Below are 22,158 nucleotides of genomic sequence, written 5' to 3'. Positions count from 1 at the left end.
AACACTTCTCATTCTATCACTTGGCCCTCTTGTCTCAATTTTCCCCTCTGCGAAATCTATAGCTGCTGTTTATCATCCTCTCATTCCTTTCTGTTATTCCTTTAAGCTAGGTGTGGGAACCTTTGGGCTTGCAGATGTTGTTGAACTACACTCCCCATCATTACTGGCCACTGGCCATGTTTGCTGGGGTTGATGGGAGCTATAGTTCTTCTGGGGGGCCAACCAACATACTGTCCTCTCTCAACTTCTTTCTGAAATTCTCAAATGTATTGTTGCTTCTTAAAAACTCTAACTCTCTTTTTGACCCCTTTTAGAGCCATACTAGGTGTTGTGTAGGGGATTAGTGAATAAGAACCCCACTTTTAAAACGTTCAAAAGGGGGTCACTGATCAATTCTTGCCATGTAATTATCTTAATCTGAATTATCCTCACCCTGAAGATGCCTTCTGGGTTAAGTTTAAAAAGTTGGAGATTCTATTCATGAATTTCCTGAGTCGTGCCTAGTTTGGTTCTCAGGGCTCATGCATGCAGCAATGAATACAAAACAAAAGCAGGGTGCCCTTGACCCAAGAACACTTTTCAGCATGTCTGAAAGCATCACATTTCAAAAGCATGAAATGACTCATATTTGAGATTATATTGCTGTTTTCATTAGCTGTCAAGAGAGCCAGTGTGGTGTAGTGGTTAAGAGCGGTAGATTCGTAATCTGGGGAACCGGGTTCATGTCTCTGCTCCTCCACAGGCAGCTGCTGGGTGACCTTGGGCCAGTCACACTTCTCTGAAGTCTCTCAGCCCCACTCACTTCGCAGAGTGTTTGTTGTGGGGGAGGAAGGGAAAGGAGAATGTTAGCCGCTTTGAGACTCCTGAAGGGGAGTGAAAGGCGGGATATCAAATCCAAACTCCTCTTCTTCTTCTTCTTCTTCTTCTTCTTCTTCTTCTTCTTCTTCTTCTTTAGTTTTTCTTACCTGCTGACATCATTTTTAGAATCTCAACGAGACCTGTGGAACCGATCCTGAGTTTTCCAAATGAAGCATTCAATTTGTTACCAAGCCCTGTTTGCCCAGCAGAAACTCTCAGTTGTTCCCACATCACTTTTTATTTCCCTGAATATTGCATCTACCCATGTGTTAAAATGCAACCTTTCATTCTAGCTGCCAAGCCTTATTGATTTTTTTAAAAAGAAAAACCAGCTACTGTTTTGTGCAAGTTATAAAATAGTACTGAAAGCATTCAAATTGTCCCTATAAATAGGCAGCATTTCAACATTCATACTCATGCCCCTGAGTAAATGGCTGCCATTTTCCCCAGTGGGAATGCAGCCACAGACTGCTCTCAGGAAAAGAGCAAAGCATTAGCAAAACAGGAGCCTTATCTATAATGCCTATCGATACTGGAACCTGCTGACAGGCAAAAAAATTGTTGAAGTTCAGAACACAGAACCAAATGGTAGAAACACCATATATCCAAGTAGAACAACTGCTTTAAGCTTTTTAAAATCTGCTTAAAAGCATTCATCCACTTATTGTACACATGGACCACTCTCTCCAGAAAAAATAATAAAAGGAATTCTATTATGTACAACAAGGACTAAAATCCCTAATGGAGTTGGCAGTAATATCACATAGCCTATCACTAAAGGAGAAACCATTATGTTCCACAGAAGTGATGTTACCATGCTGTGGGGAGTGATTAGAGGGCGTTCTTTGTTGCAATGCATGCTGTTTGAGCATTAGTGAATAACTGAAGGTATCAACCTATAGTACAATAATTCTCTTTTGGATGAGTTGCATAAGGGAAATGAAATAAAGACACTTCTTCCTTAAGGAGATGTAATGGCTGAGATAGTTATCGAGCGAAAATTCCAAGTCTGATGGCCACAGGATTTCAAGACTAGTCTTTTCAATTCAAGGTAATGGAGAGTAAGGGTAATTCTATTTATGAAAATGCACAATTAAAATAATTGTGGGAAAAGCCTAGTGTTTCAGTTAGTGAATCAGATGAAGGGATAATCTCCATATATATCCTCTGGAAAAACTCTTGCGAGCCCCACCACTGATATATCTCACCTTGGGGTAAATCAGATGGTCACAATGCCCCCGTCTGCTGATCTGTGGCTCCCAAATATTCCTTAACTACCTGGCAGAGGCCCCTCTACATGGCTGAAATTCACAACATGGCTTTTGGATTCTCTGATGAAATACACTGTAATAATTTGAAGCATTGTTTTTACTGATTGGATAGTTAATTAGATGTGCACATATAACTGATTTATTGACATGATGAGACTGAAATTTAATAATGTGAAGTATTAATGCCAAGGTTAACTCAATTGAGAACCTGCACCATCATCCTCATTATTGGATGGAACATCAATTGGAACGAAGGCAACCAAGCTAAAGAGGAATTAGAGGAGACAGTAAAGGGCATACATTGACACCATCTGCCTATTCTTCCCACACACTTGGTGACACTAACGCAAATGGTACCAGGGCAGACTGGAACTTAGGTAAAATAAACATAAATTCCCAATGGCGGCAGCTAACATGCCATAAAATGCACAGACAAGGAGACAAGTCTTCGACTGGTACCATAACACTGATTGGTGTCAGATATGCTTCCAGTGGGAGGCCCTCAAGAAAGAAGAATATAGATTTGCAATTTAGGGGGGGAACACCTAAGCAACTGGAGTTTGAAAGAAGCTGTGCATTTAATACCTTGTTTAGAAGCCTGTAACATCCATTAGATTTAGTATAATTATCAATAACTGTTTCCTGAAAGAACATTACCTCTTGATACATCCTTTGTTTTATCCACTTTGGTTCTGTTAAATAAAACTTTCTTATTTGTTCAACTTCTGCCTGAGTCTCCAAGTATCTAAGAGTTCCCTCACACAAAATCCAAAAGATAACCTATGCTCGTTATTATAGAGTGTTATATGTAGTTGGGATCTGCTGGAATTGGTATACAGCGGTGGCATCCGCTACCGTCTGCCATGAGATTAAATATTCCCTCCCATTCATTAGGCAAGGATGTTTCTTGATTAGAAGGGGAAATGACACTTTCCCCACTATCCAGCCCATAGATAGGAAACATTCTGGTCCTGGGCTACAGCCAACCCCAAACCTGAGTCCTCTAATGTTGTATAGCTCCCTGCTTTGGGAATGCTCTTCCAAAGGGACATGGCTGGCACTCATTCTCTGTTTTAGGTGCCAGGCAAAAACATTTTACCCAAGGCCATCAGTCCTTAATTGGGAGGGTAACTGGCTATGTCTGTGGCCTCTTTTTGTACACTTCCTTTTTAACTGGATAGATACACACACACTTTGGATGTGCACTTTAGGTCTTTTGTATTGTTGTTTTTTACACTGGGTTTTAATGTTTCATGCCATTTAGATATGCATTCTGTAAGTTGCTCAGAGGTACTTTGGTCTAGGTACTGATGACATGCTACATATTTTTTTTGCAAGTTACAATTGTTTTAATTTAATACAGTAGAAACTTCAAGGAACCATGTAAAGAGGATGCTCAGAGTTAGAAAATCTGGGGATTTAGTTTAAAGTTTTCTGACTATTCCAGACTATTAGCTGAAATACTATAAGCATTCTGTAGAAAGAAATAGGAAAGTCATGTCACTATGAGGATGATGGCATTTTAAAAAGCTAAAACCAGCTATACTTAGCCCTTCGCATAAGAAGAGCAACGTCTGCATGGTTCTATTCTGCTGTCCTCAATGCCAACTCATCACTGCAGACCAGGCTGTAACAATGCCTTTAGCACCAGGGATTGTGCACAGATTTTAAATATTCATAAAGGGGAACAATCTGGATCAGCTGGCTCTGCAAAACTAGGCAAAATCCTTCATTTTACTCAAGAAAGGCTCAAAGTGTAGACAAAAGACATTTTGTTTGCCCATGTTGGAGGTGTGTTCAGCTTCCAATTTTACAAAAAGCCATTATTAAGAGACCCTTTATTACATCCCCCTTTGCATTCCAAGCTCCTGGCTACATTACATCTTAAATGAAACACATGTTAATGCATATAAACAAACAAACAAACAAAAGGAAAATTAATTAAAAAGGCAGGTTTAATCCAGGTCAGAATTATTGTTAGCTCATGCAGAAATTTTATTTTTAAAGAACACACAGAGTACAGGTCATTTAAGGGCTTCTGCAATAAGTTAATTTAGGGAAAGCTTGTTTAATGCAGCTTTCTTCTGCTTTGTTGTTCTTGAGCAGGGGTCAGCAACCTTTTTCGGCCATGGGCTGGTTCACTGTCCCTCAGACCATGTGGTGGGCTGCACTATATAATTTTTTTTTTGGAGGGGATGAACGAATTCCTATTCCCCACAAATAACCCATTTTAAATGGGATGCATTTTAAATAAAAGCACACATTCTACTCATGTAAAAACATGCTGATTCCCGGACCATCCGCGGGCAGGATTTAGAAGGCGATTGGGCAGGATCCGGCCCCCGGGCGTTAAGTTGCCTACCCCTGTTCTTGAGTAACTTCTAACTGAACACGAACTTGAAACTGCCCATCACACAGAATCCAAGTTGGATTCAAGAGAAATGTTATTCCTGGTTACAACAAAATGTTGTAGTGTAGGGTCTGCGTCTTCAGGATACTCCATTTCTCCTCTTTTGTGTTTTCCATTCCCAACCCTTAAGGGTCAGTCAGCATTCTGTGGCCACTGAGCATGCTCAGTCTGCACTGGGCTGTTTTGGGACCCTTCCACTTTAGGAATCTTTCTTCTAATCTTTTTTATACTTTTGTAAACCTTGAGGTTCTCCAAGACTGCTGACATCTCCTTGTGTGTGGATGCTGCTGCCACTTTGATTACACAAGGACCAGCACTTGGGAGAATGGGTTTGCTAATATAATTAGAAATACAGATTCCTACTGTTAGGGGGGAAAGCAGAATTCCATGCACAGTTCTGTGACCTCGTCTCAGGGGAGTCATGCAGCTTCAATTATGAATCTACCTTATAATTTTGATTTATTGCTTGAACTACACTCAGCATCAACAGAACTGGTAACAGCTTATTACTATTTCTTAACAATGCCATGGGTAATGGATTAAATAATATAATACCAAAGCCATAATAGTACAGGAGGAGGAGGAAGGGGACTTCAGGGATACCATACAACAGCAGGGGAAAATTTGGGGGTTGTTACAAGCGTTCTGTAAGAACTCTGTCACACCGCTAATGGCTTCAAAGCCAGCAGTGAGGATCAAAAATATGACCCAATGTTGCTGGAATTCTAAGAGAAATTTTGGAATCTATGTTAAAAAAACCCTGTATGTTTTGAACATTGCTCACTTGATATTATAAGATACATGAATCAACCCCATGTATTTTAGAAGAGAGATGGTGCCCAATACACACCCACACCCATATATATATATATATATATATATATATATATATGTATATATATATATATATGAAGAAGATGATGTTTATTTATCTCCCACCTTTCCCCCTGGCTGGGACCTTTCATCAATTAAACCATGATATCTGACACTAGCACTTTCATCTAACAGAATTTTTCCAAAGGCTATAGGCATTGTAATTATTTCTTTTTCTTCTACTTACGTTCCTTATTCCTTTATCTTGCTAACTGTGCCTCGACAGGTTGCATTGCAGTGGCAATATTGTAAAACATAACACTGATTCTTTCCCCAACCCCTCAATATCAACAGATAAACAGGAAAGCATGCCTACTCATGGGACAGCTCAGTAGGACACATGCCATATGGAGAAGCACATGGAAGCTTTTAGAGATGTCATTTCTCAACACTGCCAAGTAAAAATAGCTTGACAACATGAGACACTGAATGAGGTTGCCTCATGATTTTCAGTAATGAAAATAGGGAAAATATCTCTTTTCAGTGTTCTGGGATGAGTGCATCTTCACACCAAATTTGCAGGACAAGGCGAATGAAGCATCCTATGGAAATTAAAGAAACTTACTGGAAAGCATGTCCTCTCACAAATAGCCTTGGACAAGCAAGTCTAGATCTGAATTTTTTTATTTTGTGGATTTCGGGACTGTGGGAACCACCTCTCTTTAAAGGCATAATTAACTGCTTCCAAGACCCATCCAGATACTTTAAGCAAGCAAGGTGGGCAAGCGTCAAGCATACAGCAGGTTGGTCTCACATCTCCTTACCCACAAGCTCCAACTCAGAGAAAGCTTTTCTACCTTCACATCATCAGCATCCTGTCCTGGACACACCACCAGAATGGATGGGTGTGTGTATCTGACTAATGGACTGGGCCAATTATAATCTAAGGCATACAAAGCAGACTTTTAAAGCATATACACTGGTACCTTGTGCTACGTACTTAATCCATTCTGGAGGTCCATTCCTAACAGGAAACCACTCGTAACACGAGGCACGCTTTCGCTAATGGCGCCTCCCGCTGCTGCCGTGCTGCTGGAGCATGACTTCCGCTCGCATCCCGGGGCAAAGGTCGCAACAAGGGGCATCTACTTCCAGGTTAGTGGAGCACGTAACCTGCAGCATTCGTAAGGAGGATGGTACATAACACGAGGTACCACTGTACCCATCTGCAAAGAATTCTGGGGACTGTAACTGTAGCTTACTGAGGGTACCAGGAACTCTAGGTCTGTGAGGGGTAAATTACAGTTCCCAGAATTCTTTGGTGGGTGGGTGTATGCTAAGGTCCTCGATGCTAAGGTCTCCCAAAACAATGGTGTCGTCAATGCCACCTCTGAGACTTCCTTGTAGACCATAAGCTGGATAGCCTCATAATTTGAGTAATTGCTCTAACCTTTTCTGAAAATCAAATTCTCTTTGCATTTTTCAAGGATTTATTTGACCCCATAAAATTTCTGGTTATACTGCATGCTTCACTGTACCTAGCGCATTCCACTTGTCATAATTCAAGCTCTTCCTCTTTGCTTTTAGTAGTTTTCCCAATATACCATGGAATCCTACACCATTATGACCTTTTCATCCAGTATCCACGGCATTTTAGATTCTCTTCTTACAACTGGGCCCATCTGCAGGAGCATGATTGGTCATCCCAAGCGAGTGAGGCTCATCTGACAGCAACAAGAAACTGAGGCATCAGTATCATCGGTCTAAAGATTCAGCAGGAGCCTTCTGCTTTAACCTTTAAATGACTGTGCCACCAAGCTTATGAGGGCAATTAAGAAAATGTCTTTCTCTGTTTTATTTATTGCCGGTTCTATATATGCATTAATTAATTATTTTGCAAATCACTTTGAGGCTTTTGGGGGGGAGCAACAAATACGTTTAATAAAAAATTAGAATATTTCTATTTTCACAGAATCATAGAATTGTAGAGTTGGAGGGATCACGGGGATCATCGAGTGACTGGTCCAATCCTCTACAGTGCAGGAATCTTTCACCCAACATGCAGCTTAAACTGACAACACTGAGATTAAGAATCTCATGCTTTACTGACTGAGCTATTACAGTGGTATCTCGAGTTACAAACGCCTCAGGTGACAAATGCTTCAGATTACAAACTCCGCTAACCTGGAAGAGTTACCTCAAGTTGAGAACTTTGCCCCAGGATGAGAATGGAAATTGTGTGCTGGCGGCTTAGCAGCAGCAAGAGCAAATTAGCGAAAGCACGCCTCTAGTTAATAACAGTTTCAGGTTAAGAAAGGACCTCCGGAATGAATTAAGTTCATAACTAGAGGTACCACTGTATTCCTGTTTGTTCTATCATTCTTGTTTGTTGATTTTAAAAAATTACATGGTTTTATTTTATAATTATATTATATTGTTATAAACAATATTTATGAATATTTCTCATAAATAAACTTTGAATCCTCTGTGCTTACAACTTCTGAAATAGAGCCAGGACAAGAGTACATGGTCTTAAGGGTCTGGGCTGAAAGTTTTTTGTGTTTCCATTTTTTTGTGGGTAACATTTGATAATACTGTTTATTTGAATTTAGTACTGACCTGCTGCTTTCAAAGAGAGAGCCACAAAAGGAACCTCCTGCACAAGCCCAATCAATGGAAGAAGCAGAATTGCAATGTTTAGTTACATTGCATATATGTACGTACATACATACATACATACATACATCCCCCACAAAACATACATACACATCCAATGGCACAGAACTGCACCACTGTGAAATTCATAGCACACACAGAAAGATATGTTTATTTTGATATTGTTGTATCAAACTGTATTTCTGGCATGGTTAGTTTTATCCATACCTTTTTAATATCATCTTGAAGTTTATTTATTTTTTCATAAATAAGAAGCGTGTAGAGACTCTGTGAATTCATTTCAAGAGAGTTTATACATAAGACATGCCTGATCAATTGGGCCCTGTGACTAATAATTTTCTCTGCTTGACAAAAGCCAATTCAGGAACCCTGTGCTAATTAATACTAGTTAAGCTCTTCCACTTGCCTTGGATAAAAGACATTTTACATCTTGCATGCTTTCTAAATTTTTCACTCTTTGCACCCCTTTCAGGGTTATTAATTAACAGGAAAATATACTAATAAGATAAATTAAGTGATTTCAGTGGCAGCAGGAGAATGTATTTTACTATCCAGAAGGTGAGTGTGACGCTAGGAGCTGGTTGGCACTACAATTTGGGTCAAAACAGATCTGAGGCACCTGCGACTGACATGGATTATCAATCTGAATTACAGAAAAACAATTTTAACACTAAAGTCTATCAATCGCAATTTGAGTTCAACTAGTGTTTTAATCCAGGTAATTACTATTATAATGATACAATTGCTGATAAGTGGAACACAATGCTCTTGAATCTAGTTTATAAATATATGTCTCAGAAAACGTGTGTGTGTGTGTGTAGTTACAGCTGTAGATGCAAGCGCATATGCGTACCTACATTTGCATATTATTTTCTGAATTGGATGCGAGAAGAAAATCACCTCTCCAGAAATCTCACATTTTAAATTGCTATAAAAACTGAGTGTACTTGCCCTAGATTATAATATATATTTGTAAACGCCAGACAGATACTGTATACACTATATCCCACTGGAAAAATAACATGTAAGAAGTCAGGTCACAAGCCTTGTTTTCAGAGCTACTAATGTTAAAAAAGGGGTAATTAACAATTGGCAGACTTGGAAGAGGCAAACCCTAGCAAGGGGAGACTACAACTAAGATCAATGCCAACATATATCAACCACTATTTGCTCTTAACTTCGGGTACTAAAATAAAGGAGTCAAATATTTAAATTAATTTGTAAATTGTGGAGAGGTGGGTGAAAGTGTGGGAGAAATATGCTACAATCCAATCACAATCTCATGTTCATACTTAAGGAACAGGAGCTATTACATCTATGATGACCAATATAACCATCTGGCATACTTAAAACATATTTTGTGACACAGGCAATAAATCTGAAAAAGCTGGTTCTACCGCACAAAAAGAAATAGCATGGTTTCACATATCACAAGTGCTGGCAGTTATGCCATTCTGAAAGAACTGCTGTCGGACTTTGTCTTCCCCAATCCTGCAAAACGACAAAAAACCCAACTATTGCCTATCTATTTCACCGCATACAGTCTTGGTTCACTCTGCTTTTCAGCCTCCAAATATTTCAAGCCCATTCTCAAATTTAAGTAACAACTTGAATCTCATTTGCCTCTGCCTGACTAGAAAATATCGAAGGTATAATAATAAGAAAACAAATCATAACAGGAGTGAAAATCAGGACCCAAGCTCTTAGGAAAGCTGTTTTCTAGTAATTTTCAAAAAGTGAATGGATGGAACATTAAGCAGTGTCGTACTGCACAGGATAATAAAGGCACCATTATTTTCTGAGATAATTAAAAAAAACCAAAAACAAATCATAAGCTTTGTGGCTGTTCTTCTGCCAATCTCACAAAGTTAAAAGACAATTAAGATGTGGTTGGTTTTGTAATTAAGACTATACAGAAGTGTGCTGAAGAGTTGTTCTGCAAACTTGACTTCTGAACTCAAGAGAAACATATGGCTGCTAATTGCAATAATACCACACAGACCGAGTAATGGTCGCATGGGACCTTTTCCTAGATCTCCTTTCTGTTAGTGAGAAACAATTTCCTGGACAAGAATCTCTAGAGAGCCCTACCTGTGGTAAGAAGGTAGCAAATGGGAATTGTGATGAGCCTGCTAAAAAAAGATTCAAATGAATTCTAAATCCTGCACTCTGCATAATCACATTATCTAAAGGGCCTTGCAGGACTGAAGTGTCAAAACACTGAAATTTGAGTCGGCAACTGTGCCACTAATAATAACACCATGACAGGCTCATGTTGATCTCAAGAGTGGGACTCCTGAGGTGGTAATAATGAGTAAAGAGTTGCTACAGTCAGCTGGGCACCTTTTCCAATTATTCACATAAGAAACGGCATCCACTGTGGGGATCTAGAAGGTGATAGGAACTGTACTCTTAATAAGTATTATATGCAAATACACACTGGCACAATTTGCAATTCTTTTGAGAAACTGTGACATTAAAATTACTTGGCACAAAACATCACTCTTTTTCAGTAGCATGCACTTGCTTGTAAATGTTACATTAACGACTGAGCTTCTTGTCTAACTCATAACAGGCTAAGGAAGTCTCTTCTGCTGCTTAGGGACAAAACTGAGTGGGAAAGGCAGTCCAAGTGCATATTGGCACTACTGCGAAACAGAAAACTTTTCACTGAAAGCAGACTGCACAGAAGAAATAAAATGCAGTGACCAGGTACCACATGTTCCCCACTAAAATCAAAGGAGCTTAAGAGCAGTTAACTTTAGCTGGATAATATAATATAAATGTAGCAAACACAATACTAATGGCCACAAACATTGATGACATAATTCTGATTGTCTCAAACATTTTACACAAATTGTACAGAAATTTTAAGCATTTTTCTAATTAATAAAATTTTAAAGGTGAGATGACATTTCACATATTTAATAAAATAAGGAGTTAACTATCTACTGTATAGTCTAGTGCTACATGCCTTGAGGACATTCAAGTCATCCCCAATTGAAAGGATAAAGAGGTCAGAATAGTTAAAAGCCTCTTGCCTTCTCTGGCATTTTGAGGCCAGTTTCATCAATGAGAGGGATGATTCTACCATTTCCCTGTGGCTGAATTCTTTCTAAAGTGATTATCCTGGGTAAGATGCAGATTCAGAGTGTGACTTAGAAGTCGACACTTGGGAGGTGACTAAACCTATTTCCCCCAAATTTACAGTAAGTGATCTTGGAACTATCCAAACAATGCATTTTAGAATAGCCTTTGCCAGCAGAGTATGTCAATTAGGGATAGGTGAATCAGTATCCACCTTTGTTGGTTCCATGCACCTTTTCACGTTAATCTGAAATCCCCCTCCCCTAAAATTCACAAAATTTACATATATTTATATACACACCTAAACACAGCTTCATCTCAAAATATGCATTTCCAGTGTTTTGACTGAGACGAGGACTGCATTGAATATTTGGGAAGTGTGAAAGTTGATGGATAACTAAGTTCATATCTGCACACTGGTCTGTGAAATGTGATCAGGTCAGTTCATATCAATCATCCCCAATGCCAACTTTCCAACAACTATGAAAGCAACATAGGAAATTGAATTCTGAATCTATTTTGAGCAACAGGTGCTAGGTTTGGCAGCTCCAGGATACGCTAACAGCACACAACCACACAAATGGGGAATGGCACTTCAGATCCAGTTTCCTGATTTACTTGGATATTCTCACAATGCTGCACAAAGACTACACAATTAATAGTTCTTGATGAAGGCAAATTGATAATTCTGGCCCCATCAGCAGAAAGCTAGATTTGCGAGCTCTTCACAATCCTCTTATATTGCTACTATTTCCTGGCTTCTCTTTGAAAAAGATTCTAGGTTTTTTCCATGGCTGATTTGCATTCCATTTTCTCCCAACATCCAGAAGCCTCTGGCTTTTCTACACGGCATTTCTACTTAGCAAGTTCTTCCCAAGCCAACCTACTTATATACCGAAATGAACACACACAAACAGGCATGAAAAGAAATGGCTTCATTATAACAATACTGGTAGATCGAGACCATGCCTAATCTACATAATCAAACTGTGTATGTGTCCACAAGCAATAGCTTTTTTGCTTTCCTCTAAGTAATTGCAATGACTAGCTTTCAACACTATATCTAAGAAAGTGTCTAATACTGGGGTGGGAGAGCTGAGAAAAATGCCAATATATTTCACATCTGGCAACCTATGTACCACTTTGGTTTTAGATAGTACATGGGTAAAGGTAAAGGTACCCCTGACCATTAAGTCCAGTCGCGGATGACTCTGGGGTTGCACACTCATCTGGCTCTATAGGCCGAGGGAGCCGGTGTTTGTCCACAGACAGCTTCTGGGTCATGTGGCCAGCATGACTAAGCTGCTTGTGGTGAACCAGAGCAGTGCATGGAAACACCATTCACCTTCCCACCAGAGCAGTACCTGTTTATCTACTTGCACTTTGACGTGCTTTCGAACTGCTAGGTGGCCAGGAGCTGGGACCGAACAATGGAAACTCACCCAGTTGCGGGGATTCGAACCACTGACCTTTGGATTGGCAAGCCCTAGGCTCTGTGGTTTAGACCACAGAGCCACCCATGTCCCTTAGTCGAAAAAACCAGGGACAAAATTTTCATGGCCCTCTAGCAGCTATGGTGGCTCTTTTACCAGAAGTAATGTATTTATTGTTTAATCTGGAAGTGTATACTTCATTCTGAACAAGCTAACCCACTAACAGTGAGCCAGGGAAATGGGAAGAAACAAAGAAAAGCAAAACGAAACAATGAACACCATTGACCAAAACAATATTCTCAAAACTAAGCATGAGACAAAGCTTGCACTCTCACCAAGCTCTAATTATCAACATGCTCCACAGAAGAGGATGTGTTTTGCATGATGAAAGTCCCAAGGATTGCACCCGGGTCCTTTAATTAAGAGAATACCAGACAGGAGGTCTGGAAAAGACCTCAGGGGCAATCAAAGCAAACATCACCTAGGCTAGATGAACCAACATCTTACACAGTGTAAGGCAGCTTAATATTTGCTTGTACAACCAACTTCCACAGGATACACATTGTGGATGACTAATACAGCCTCCACAAAAATGCAGTGAATTTTGCAGCACCAGGAGTTTAGCGTCTTAAGGCAGCCCTGGTGAATGCAGTACCCTCCAGATGAGGCTACCACAGGACAGGGACACAGCTCATGTTGTTGCAGTAACCCAAATTTTTGTTGCTTCCTTACCCAAAAGGGAATCTTTCACCATCTTTGACACATCTTTACCTTTTTACCCACTGGACCCAGATAAATGACCTGCTAAACCCACACTAAGATACAACAAGAAGGGAAAATGAGCAAAAATGTTTACCCCGTCTGGCAGTGCCCTCCAACACACAGCACTGACAAATTCATTTGTATCATCTTCCTTACGGTCCTTGTCCAGGACGCTTTTGACAGTGTCAAATTTGAAGGTTAGCAGTGTCTTTGAGAGACCCTTGTAGTACAAGTAGAGGGAATTATTTTCACTTCCTGCAATCAAAAGCAAAAATAAAGAAAGAGGAGGCAGATTGGCAATGTGCAAGGATTCCTAAATATTAATTTCAGATAGCTTTTGATGGGGTATGCAAGTGTGGGTTGGAGGCTAACTGTTACAGTTAAAGCAGAGAACTCCAAGGTAGAAGGAAAATCACTGCATTGATCACCTACAACTCGTTGTAGCCAACGCTTGCCAGACACATAAAATTTGGGTAGTGTAGAAAACAGTGCAAGGCAGTGGTTCTGAAGACTAGTAAGAGTTTTTAACTGCACTGTAGAAACATAAGCACTATTTCCAAGATGTCCTATTATCCCTCTACCACGCAGTGTCGGGACTTCATATAAAGTCTTTTGTGCTCTGGCTCCAGGCACCAGAGTTCAAGAAGAATGGTAACAAACTGAAAAGGATTCAGAAGTAAGCTACAAAAGTGATAAAAGGTCTGGAAGGGACATCCTGTGAGGTAGGACTGAAGGATTTGGCTTATTATTCAGCTACAGGAAAGAGTGGCAAGGGGCAGCTATGATGACAGCTTTAAAGTATTTTAAAGAATCTCAGAAGAGGGGAGAGATAATCACCCACCATATCCCCCAGTGCTTTAAAAGTTTTCAGTTTTTATAATTGGGGTGTAAGTCACAATGTGCTGTGGCAAATCAGGTGCTTTAATTTCATTGTGCCACACAAGCATGTGCTGGATCCTCCTACAGCTTTGCAGGCAGTACATGTTGGTCCCCTTTGCTGAACAGTTGTTTCACTTACCGCAGGCAATATAGTCTCCATTGGATGCCAAACCCACAAAATTTTTCTCATTGATGTGACCCTTAAAGGAACGCAGACAGTGTGGCTTTCCTACATTCCACAGCTTTAGCTGACTGTCCGTTGACCTGAAAAAGAGACGTATGAATCACCCGTAAGTCATTAGTTTGCGCTATATGTCAAAGTGCTAGGAAGGCCCTCCTAAGAAGACATGGACATTTGTCAGGGCAGGCAAAACCACTGCACACATGGGTATCCGTGTGTAGCTTGAGCAGTCAAGAAAGCAGATTCCCAACATGATCTCTCAATAGAGTTGAACAAGGAAGACACATTCCACAGAACTGGCCTAGCATATATCCACCAGGGTACACAATGTGCTCTATCTGCTAACCAGCCTAAATCAGGTTTTTAAAATGTAAGTTGGATTTTGGTTTATTTTAAACTTCAGTTATATTAAATGTCACGTTAAAACTAACGTGTCTTAAAATGAAATCTGAGTTCAATGCAATCATGTGAAGTCTATGTGTACATTCCTTTAAAACTGCAACTACACCAAGGTTTTTACTTTTTTTTCTGTAAAAACTCAAAATGAGGAATATACCAAAGTTTTGTGGTCAGTAATTATCAATAAAACATCTCACAACATACTGTGTATTATTGTGACAAATTATGAAAATGTTTGCTATTTCAGTCAACTATGGACAAATGCTCCTGCTTCTGGAAAGATAAGGGAAGACGCAGACAAGCCTGCAGGTTTCACTGCACTCAATGGGACCACCTAGTAGGTGGTACGTACATAAGATGTGTAAGCTATAGCTTCATCAAAATATGGATTTCAGAGCATAGAAACTTAAAAATCTAAAAATAATACAATATGAAACATAGCAATATAGTACAATTTAGAGGAATAAAACTATTTAACTAGCTAAAAATACCATAATTTTATATTCCTGGATCAAGAAAAAGGTTTTAATCCGGTGCCAGAAAGTCAAAACTGTCAGCACCAGTGAGGGTATTCCAAAGTCAGGGAGCCATCACAGAGAAGGCCTTCTCTTCTGTACATAATGTATTTTCTTCTACGGAGAAGGGCCTCCTTTGAAGATCTTAATACCCAGGCAGGATGATACAGAAGGAAACAACACTTTCAGATATTTGGATCAGAAAGCCATTTAGACCAAGGGTAGCAATGTGGTGCCTTTCAAATGTTGTTGGAATGTAACTCCCATCATTCCTCTCCACCGACCATGATGGCTGAGGCTGATGGGACTTGGGAGTCCAATAATATCTGCCAGTCACCCCTTTCAACAACCCAATCACATATAAATAATAAATTATGATTATTGGTTTTCCTTCATTTAAAACTTCATTTAAACACCAGCACCTTCAATTAGGCTCAGTTGTGAAAATGGAGAGACTCTGGAACTGCACCACTGCAGGTTTGTGTAGGCTGGAGATTGGAATTACACTATAGAACCAAAAAGTGTACAATGGGTAGAGACTCTAGTGAACACTGGAATTGTTCAACACTCCCCATAATATCACAAACCTATAGGAGAAATGCAATGTGAAAATGGAAGTCTGGGGACCTGAACAAATTGTGGCTGCAGACTGCCACAGAAGAGGCAGGCATGCTTTTTGCTTTCCTGATGTTGTTACCTCCTTTGAGGGGAAGGGAAATCTTTTAATTACTTTAATTGTGAAAATTAAGCCAACAGACATGGAGGGAAAAGTACAAAATGAAAAAAACCACTTGCCTTGGAGACGCATAGACTCCCCCCCAAAGCGTACCCCCCCACACTATTCACAATGCACAGGATGCAATAAAGCAGACCAGAACTGATGAACCCTGGTAAATGTCAGGTGGTTCCAAATGGCCTGGAGGTCAGGGGGGAGATTTAATCGATGCACTTCATAAAACAGCTTACGTTAGAAAAAGCAAATATTTTCTTACATTTTTTTTTAACTGCAGTTAACCACTGATAAAGCTCTTCCACTGACTGCCATGTTACAATACAGCACACTGTGCTGGGAGGGAAGTGGAAGAGAAGAGATCCCAACATCTCTGCGCAGCACACCCTTGCCCAGCTATTGCTTCATCTGAATTGGACAGCTCTGTCAATATAACCTAGGGCTATGGAACAAGCATTTTCAGATGTCTGTCTCCCAAGTAGGACAGGCCACTTTTGTCCTTTCAAGGTCCCATGCATGATGTTGCCATCTGATTACACAGGCAAAATGCTTTGTGGTTTTGACACTGCCTATGGTTTAACCATTCAGTTTAACAGAAGTTTGACAAGCAATGCTTCTCTTTTAGTTGCCAAACCTCTGTAACTTCAGAACAGAAATTATTTAAAGTATGAGAAAATGTACTTCAGTTAATCTCAGTTGGGAAAAAAATAGATCTCTTGTGTCATTTGAATGGCAGGAGAGGTCAAGTTGGCTAAGGAAGATAAATCTTTTTATATTTTTGAAATGAAGCAATATTTTCATTTACTGTTCGCTTGTGAGAACAGTACCATAATGTAATCCCCAGGGACACTTCTAATATGGCTGGAAAAGTAGGAGTGGGTTCTGTCTTCCTGTTCATCAAGGAAGTTTGAACCGTAACTCCCACTTGACCCCAAATTGATGTATTGATGTGTATGCATGTATGTAATAATAATAATACCTTTATTGTCATTGTACAACCTGTGTACAATGAAATTACACTCAATCTCTTATCGAACACTCAATCTCTTATCGAACAACACACCACCTCGCAAGTCAATTTTGCTATGTTATTTTCCATTCAACAGCCTAACAGCCCACAGACAGAAGCTATTTTTTAGCCTGTTGGTACGGCTGATTATACTTCTATAGCTCCTGCCCGAGGGTAGAAGATTAAAGAGGTGATGGCTGGGGTGTGAGTCATCCCTGAGAATTTTTCTCGCTCTCCCAAGGCAACGAACCCTTGCGATGTCATCTAGCGGACTCAGGGGACAGTCTATGATATCATGTGCTGTATTCACCACCTTCTGTATAGACTTTCTGTTCGTGGCTGTCAGGCCAGCATACCACACTGTGGTATGTATGTATGTATGTGATTAAGAAGTCCTAGAGTAGCTAATGCTTTGAGTAAAGGTAAACTGGTTACTGGCCAATTTAAACTGTCTCCCATGGTTCTGGTACCTATATCTGCCTCTGGAGTAGCTCCAGCTCCTAAATATTGTGCTCTCCTCGTGGGACTTTATGATTCAGGATTTGGGACGAGGACCTGCTATGCCAAAGGATATGGTCCCCTTTTCACTAGCTCTCTTAGCATAGTATTCCAGACCTCCTGTTACAGGAGTTCAGTTCAACTATAACTCTGTACATGACCCAAGACTATGGGATTTGCCCTTGCTCTGAGTCTCTGACAGTAGAGGATCATTAAGGTGGGCAGGGGAAGCCCTAGAACGTATGTCAGAAGCAGGAGATTGCACCAATTAACCCCATAATCCAGGATCACAACTAATACAAGCAACAACTTTATTTAATTCAGTAAATTTTCCCTCACCAAGAATAAAATGAATATCAGGCATAAAGCACATCCTAATTAAGTATCCCCCCCCCCATCCTTAGAAGTCTGTCGGCCTCCTTTCAGCAAGGTGAGGGCACATTGCTAACAGCATCATTGAAAAGCACTCCTGTTGAGATAGGACAGGCGCCCACTACCTGCACTTTCTGGAGAGAAATGAAGACATTTTTGTTCCAAAAAGGTTACCCAGCTGGAGGAATAGGACTCTGCCATGGGTGCATTGCGTTTTTAAAATCTCCAGATTTAAAATGCCCCAGATTAAATGCCCAATTTTGTTCTAATAATAGATTTGCTAGTCAAGGGTAAAATCACTGCTAGTCTGATATAAAGAATAAGATTTTGGAGGACTCTTAACCCTAAATTTATTCCAGATATCAAGCAAGTTCTCTCTCCATTACTGGTTCCCCCTCTCGGATTAGATGAAATGACACTCCATAAGCAGCAAAATGGCAACTGTATGTTACCACCAGGGGACACTCCTGCAGCTCTTGCAACATCTGCCAGTAATAATAATAATAATAATAATAATAATAATAATAATAATAATTTATTATTTGTACCCCGCCCATCTGGCTGGGTTTCCCCAGCCACTCTGGGCGGCTTCCATAGAAACAAAAAATACAGTAAAATATCACAGATTAAAAGCTTCCCTGAACAGGGCTGCCTTAAGATGCCCTCTAAATGTCAGGTAGTTATTTATTGCTTTGACATCTGATGGGAGGGCGTTCCACAGGGCGGGCGCCACTACCGAGAAGGCCCTCTGCCTGGTTCCCTGTAGCTTTGCTTCTCGCAATGAGGGAACCGCCAGAAGGCCCTCGGCGCTGGACCTCAGCGTCCGGGCAGAACGATGGAGGTGGAGACGCTCCTTCAGGTATACTGGGCTGAGGCCGTTTAGGGCTTTAAAGGTCAACACCAACACTTTGAATTGTGCTCGGAAACGTACTGGGAGCCAATGTAGGTCTTTCAAGACCGGTGTTATGTGGTCTCGGCGGCCGCCCCCAGTCACCAGTCTAGCTGCCGCATTCTGGATTAATTGTAGTTTCCGGGTCACCTTCAAAGGTAGCCCCACGTAGAGCGCATTGCAGTAGTCCAAGCGGGAGATAACCAGAGCATGCACCACTCTGGCGAGACAGTCCGCGGGCAGGTAGGGTCTCAGCCTGCGTACCAGGTGGAGTTGGTAGACAGCTGCCCTGGATACAGAATTGACCTGTGCCTCCATGGACAGCTGTGAGTCCAAAATGACTCCCAGGCTGCGCACCTGGTCCTTCAGGGGCACAGTTACCCTATTCAGGACCAGGGAGTCCTCCACACCAGCCCGCCCCCTGTCTCCCAAAAACAATACTTCTGTCTTGTCAGGATTCAACTTCAATCCATTAGCCGCCATCCATCCTCCAACCGCCTCCAGGCACTCACACAGGACCTTCACCGCCTTCACTGGTTCTGATTTGAAAGAGAGGTAGAGCTGGGTATCATCTGCATATTGATGGACACCCAGTCCAAATCCCCTGATGATCTCTCCCAGCGGCTTCATATAGATGTTAAAAAGCATGGGGGAGAGGACGGAACCCTGAGGCACCCCACAAGTGAGGGCCCAGGGGTCTGAACACTCATCCCCCCCCCCACTTTCTGAACACGGCCCAGGAGGAAGGAGCGAAACCACTGTATAACAGTGCCCCCAGCTCCCAGCCCCTCTAGACGGTCCAGAAGGATGTTATGGTCGATTGTATCAAAGCCCGCTGAGAGATCCAGCAGAACCAGGAAACAACTCTCACCTTTGTCCCTAGCTCGCCGGAGATCATCAACCAGTGCGACCAAGGCAGTTTCAGTCCCATGGTGAGGCCTGAATCCCGATTGGAAGGGATCCAAATGGTCCGCATTCTCCAGGCGTGCCTGGAGTTGTTCAGCAACCACGCGCTCAATCACCTTGCCCAAGAATGGAAGATTTGAGACTGGGCGATAGTTGGCCATACTGGCCGGGTCTAAAGATGGTTTTTTAAGAAGCGGTTTAATGACCGCCTCTTTCAGCGGATCTGGGAAGCATTCACCACCCCGCAGAGCCCATCGCCCAGCCCTTCCCGGCTTGCTTTTATTAGCCAGGATGGGCAAGGATCAAGGAGACAAGTGGTTGCTTTCACGCGTCCAAGCAGCCTGTCCACATCCTCGGGGGTAACGGATTGAAATTGATTCCATGCAACTTGACCAGACAGAGCTCTAGCACTCTCCCGCCCTGGCCCTGCTCCCACGGTGGTGTCTAGCTCCTTCCGAATATGAGTGATTTTATCTGCAAAAAACTTTGCAAAATCGTTGCAGGAGATCTTGGGGTCTTTACAATGCCCCGGTGGTAAAGGTGGTTCCGTTAAATTGCGAACCACCTGAAAGAGTCTCCTGCTACTATTTTCTGCAGATGCAATAGAGGCGGTGAAGAAAGTCTTCTTCGCCGTCGCTATCGCCACTTGGTAGGCTCGACGTTGAGCTCTAACCTGTGTCCGGTCAGATTCGGAGTGAGTTTTCTGCCACCGACGCTCTAGCCATCTCAGCGATTGTTTCATCGCCCTCAGCTCCGAAGAAAACCACGGGGCTGTCCGGGCTCCATGCAACCGGAGAGGGCGCTTCGGAGCCAGACAGTCAATAGCCCTGGTTAACTCCGCATTCCAGCGGGCCACCAGGGAATCAGCTGAAAGGCCATCAACATGGGCTAAAGCATCCCCTACCACTCTCTGGAAACCATTTGGATCCATTAAGTGGCGGGGGCGGACCATCCGAATTGGTCCCACCTCCCTGCAGAGGGGAAGGGTCGCGGAGAAGTCCAGTTGCACCAGGAAGTGATCTGACCATGGCACTTCTTTTGTTTCACTTTTACTTAGTGTCAGATCACCCACGTCACTAGAGGTGAACACCAGGTCTAAGGCATGTCCATGACTATGAGTTGGGCCAAACTTATTCAGGGACAGCCCCATGGAGGCCATGCTTTCCACGAAGTCCCGAGCGGCCCCTTGTAAGGTCGTGTCGGCATGGATGTTAAAATCTCCTAGGACAACCAAACTAGGTGTCTCCAGGAGAAAATCCGCCACGACCTGAAGCAGCTCGGACAGGGAATCCTTGGTGCAGCGGGGAGGTCGGTACACCAAAAGGAATCCTGTACTGCCCCTATTGCCCAACTTCCAGAACATGCACTCAGAGAACTGGATCTTCCCAGTAGGACGCCTGGTGCAAGCTAGTGACTTCCTAAAAATCACTGCAACCCCCCCTCCCCGCCCACATGACCTGGGTTGCTGTGCGTAAGAGAAACCTGGTGGGCAAGCAGCGGCAAGGACAGGCCCATCTGCTTCCTCCAACCAGGTCTCCGTCACACATGCCAGGTCAAATCCTCCATCCACAATCAAGTCGTGGATGGCAGTGGTTTTATTCATCATTGACCTGGCATTGCACAGCAACACTTTCAGGTCATGTGGGTTTCCCCTGTTGATTCCAGTATCCATCCAGTCAAGGCCAGACCCGGAGGCAGGGATAGTCTTCAAACAACGACTAAACCTGCCTCCTCGGTAATGACATGGTCTGGTCTTAGCGTAACTCCGCCTCCTGCCCATAATCACCGAGATCGGTGTAAGAAGTAATCTTGCCTTGGAGCAGATTAGGTAAGAAGAATCTTGCCTTGGAGCAGAACATTAGGTATTAAATAGAGCTGGTTGATATCTGATTTTCAACATGGCAATATATCACCAGCTAAACATCATGATAAATCAATAGATCATGATGTCTGAAATAAGGATGGAACTATGAAGACGAACAAGTATTACTGTACTGCCTTTCTATTATCACCTTCACATCTGATCAAGCTTTTTCAGAACTTAGCATTTGTTTCAGCATGCTCTCTGCTCCTCCTTCTAAAGGGACTGATAAATAAAAACTTTACAAATAAATTCAGGTAGGCAGACGTGTTGGTCTGACGCAGTCGAAATAATAATAATAATAAAAAAATGTCCTTTAGCACCTTAGAGACCAACCAAGTTTGTTCAGGGTATAAGCTTTCGTGTGCATGCACACTTCTTCAGATACACTGAAACAGAAGTCACCAGACCCTTATATACAGTGAGAGGGTGAAAACTATGGAGAGACCTGGTCTGAATAGAGATATTTGATTCTTGTCTCACTACATATGCTAAAGCTATTTTTGGTCATCTGCATACTATCCCTTGTTTTTTCCTGTAGGACTAATTGCAGTCAACAGATTTACCATACCCACTGAGTCAATCACCCATCTCCTACTACCCTTCTGA

The 22,158-nt window shown here is 41.8% G+C and overlaps 1 protein-coding gene and 1 long non-coding RNA gene across 4 annotated transcripts in view; one reads left to right on the top strand and one right to left on the bottom strand.

Annotated features, from left to right (window-relative positions):
* The window catches only part of COP1 (COP1 E3 ubiquitin ligase), a 101,031-nt gene that overhangs the window by 5,515 nt on the left and 73,358 nt on the right, over window positions 1-22,158 (bottom strand). For all 3 annotated transcript variants that reach the window (XM_081012157.1, XM_081012156.1, XM_081012158.1), the window contains exons 17-18: window positions 14,329-14,453; window positions 13,405-13,565 (exon numbers count right to left, since the gene is read on the bottom strand). In XM_081012157.1, coding sequence (XP_080868283.1) covers window positions 13,405-13,565; window positions 14,329-14,453 — 286 coding nt within the window. The remainder of the gene's footprint in view (window positions 1-13,404; window positions 13,566-14,328; window positions 14,454-22,158) is intronic.
* On the top strand, window positions 14,463-21,842 carry LOC308480684. The gene is made up of 2 exons (XR_013988227.1): window positions 14,463-18,384; window positions 21,517-21,842. It is a non-coding gene; the product is annotated as an uncharacterized lncRNA (long non-coding RNA).

Source organism: Podarcis pityusensis, assembly GCF_964106645.2.
Source record: "Podarcis pityusensis genome assembly, chromosome: 6".
Taxonomy (NCBI): domain Eukaryota; kingdom Metazoa; phylum Chordata; class Lepidosauria; order Squamata; family Lacertidae; genus Podarcis; species Podarcis pityusensis.
Note: the sequence above shows the minus strand (reverse complement) of the source record. Positions and strands in the feature narration are given on the sequence as shown.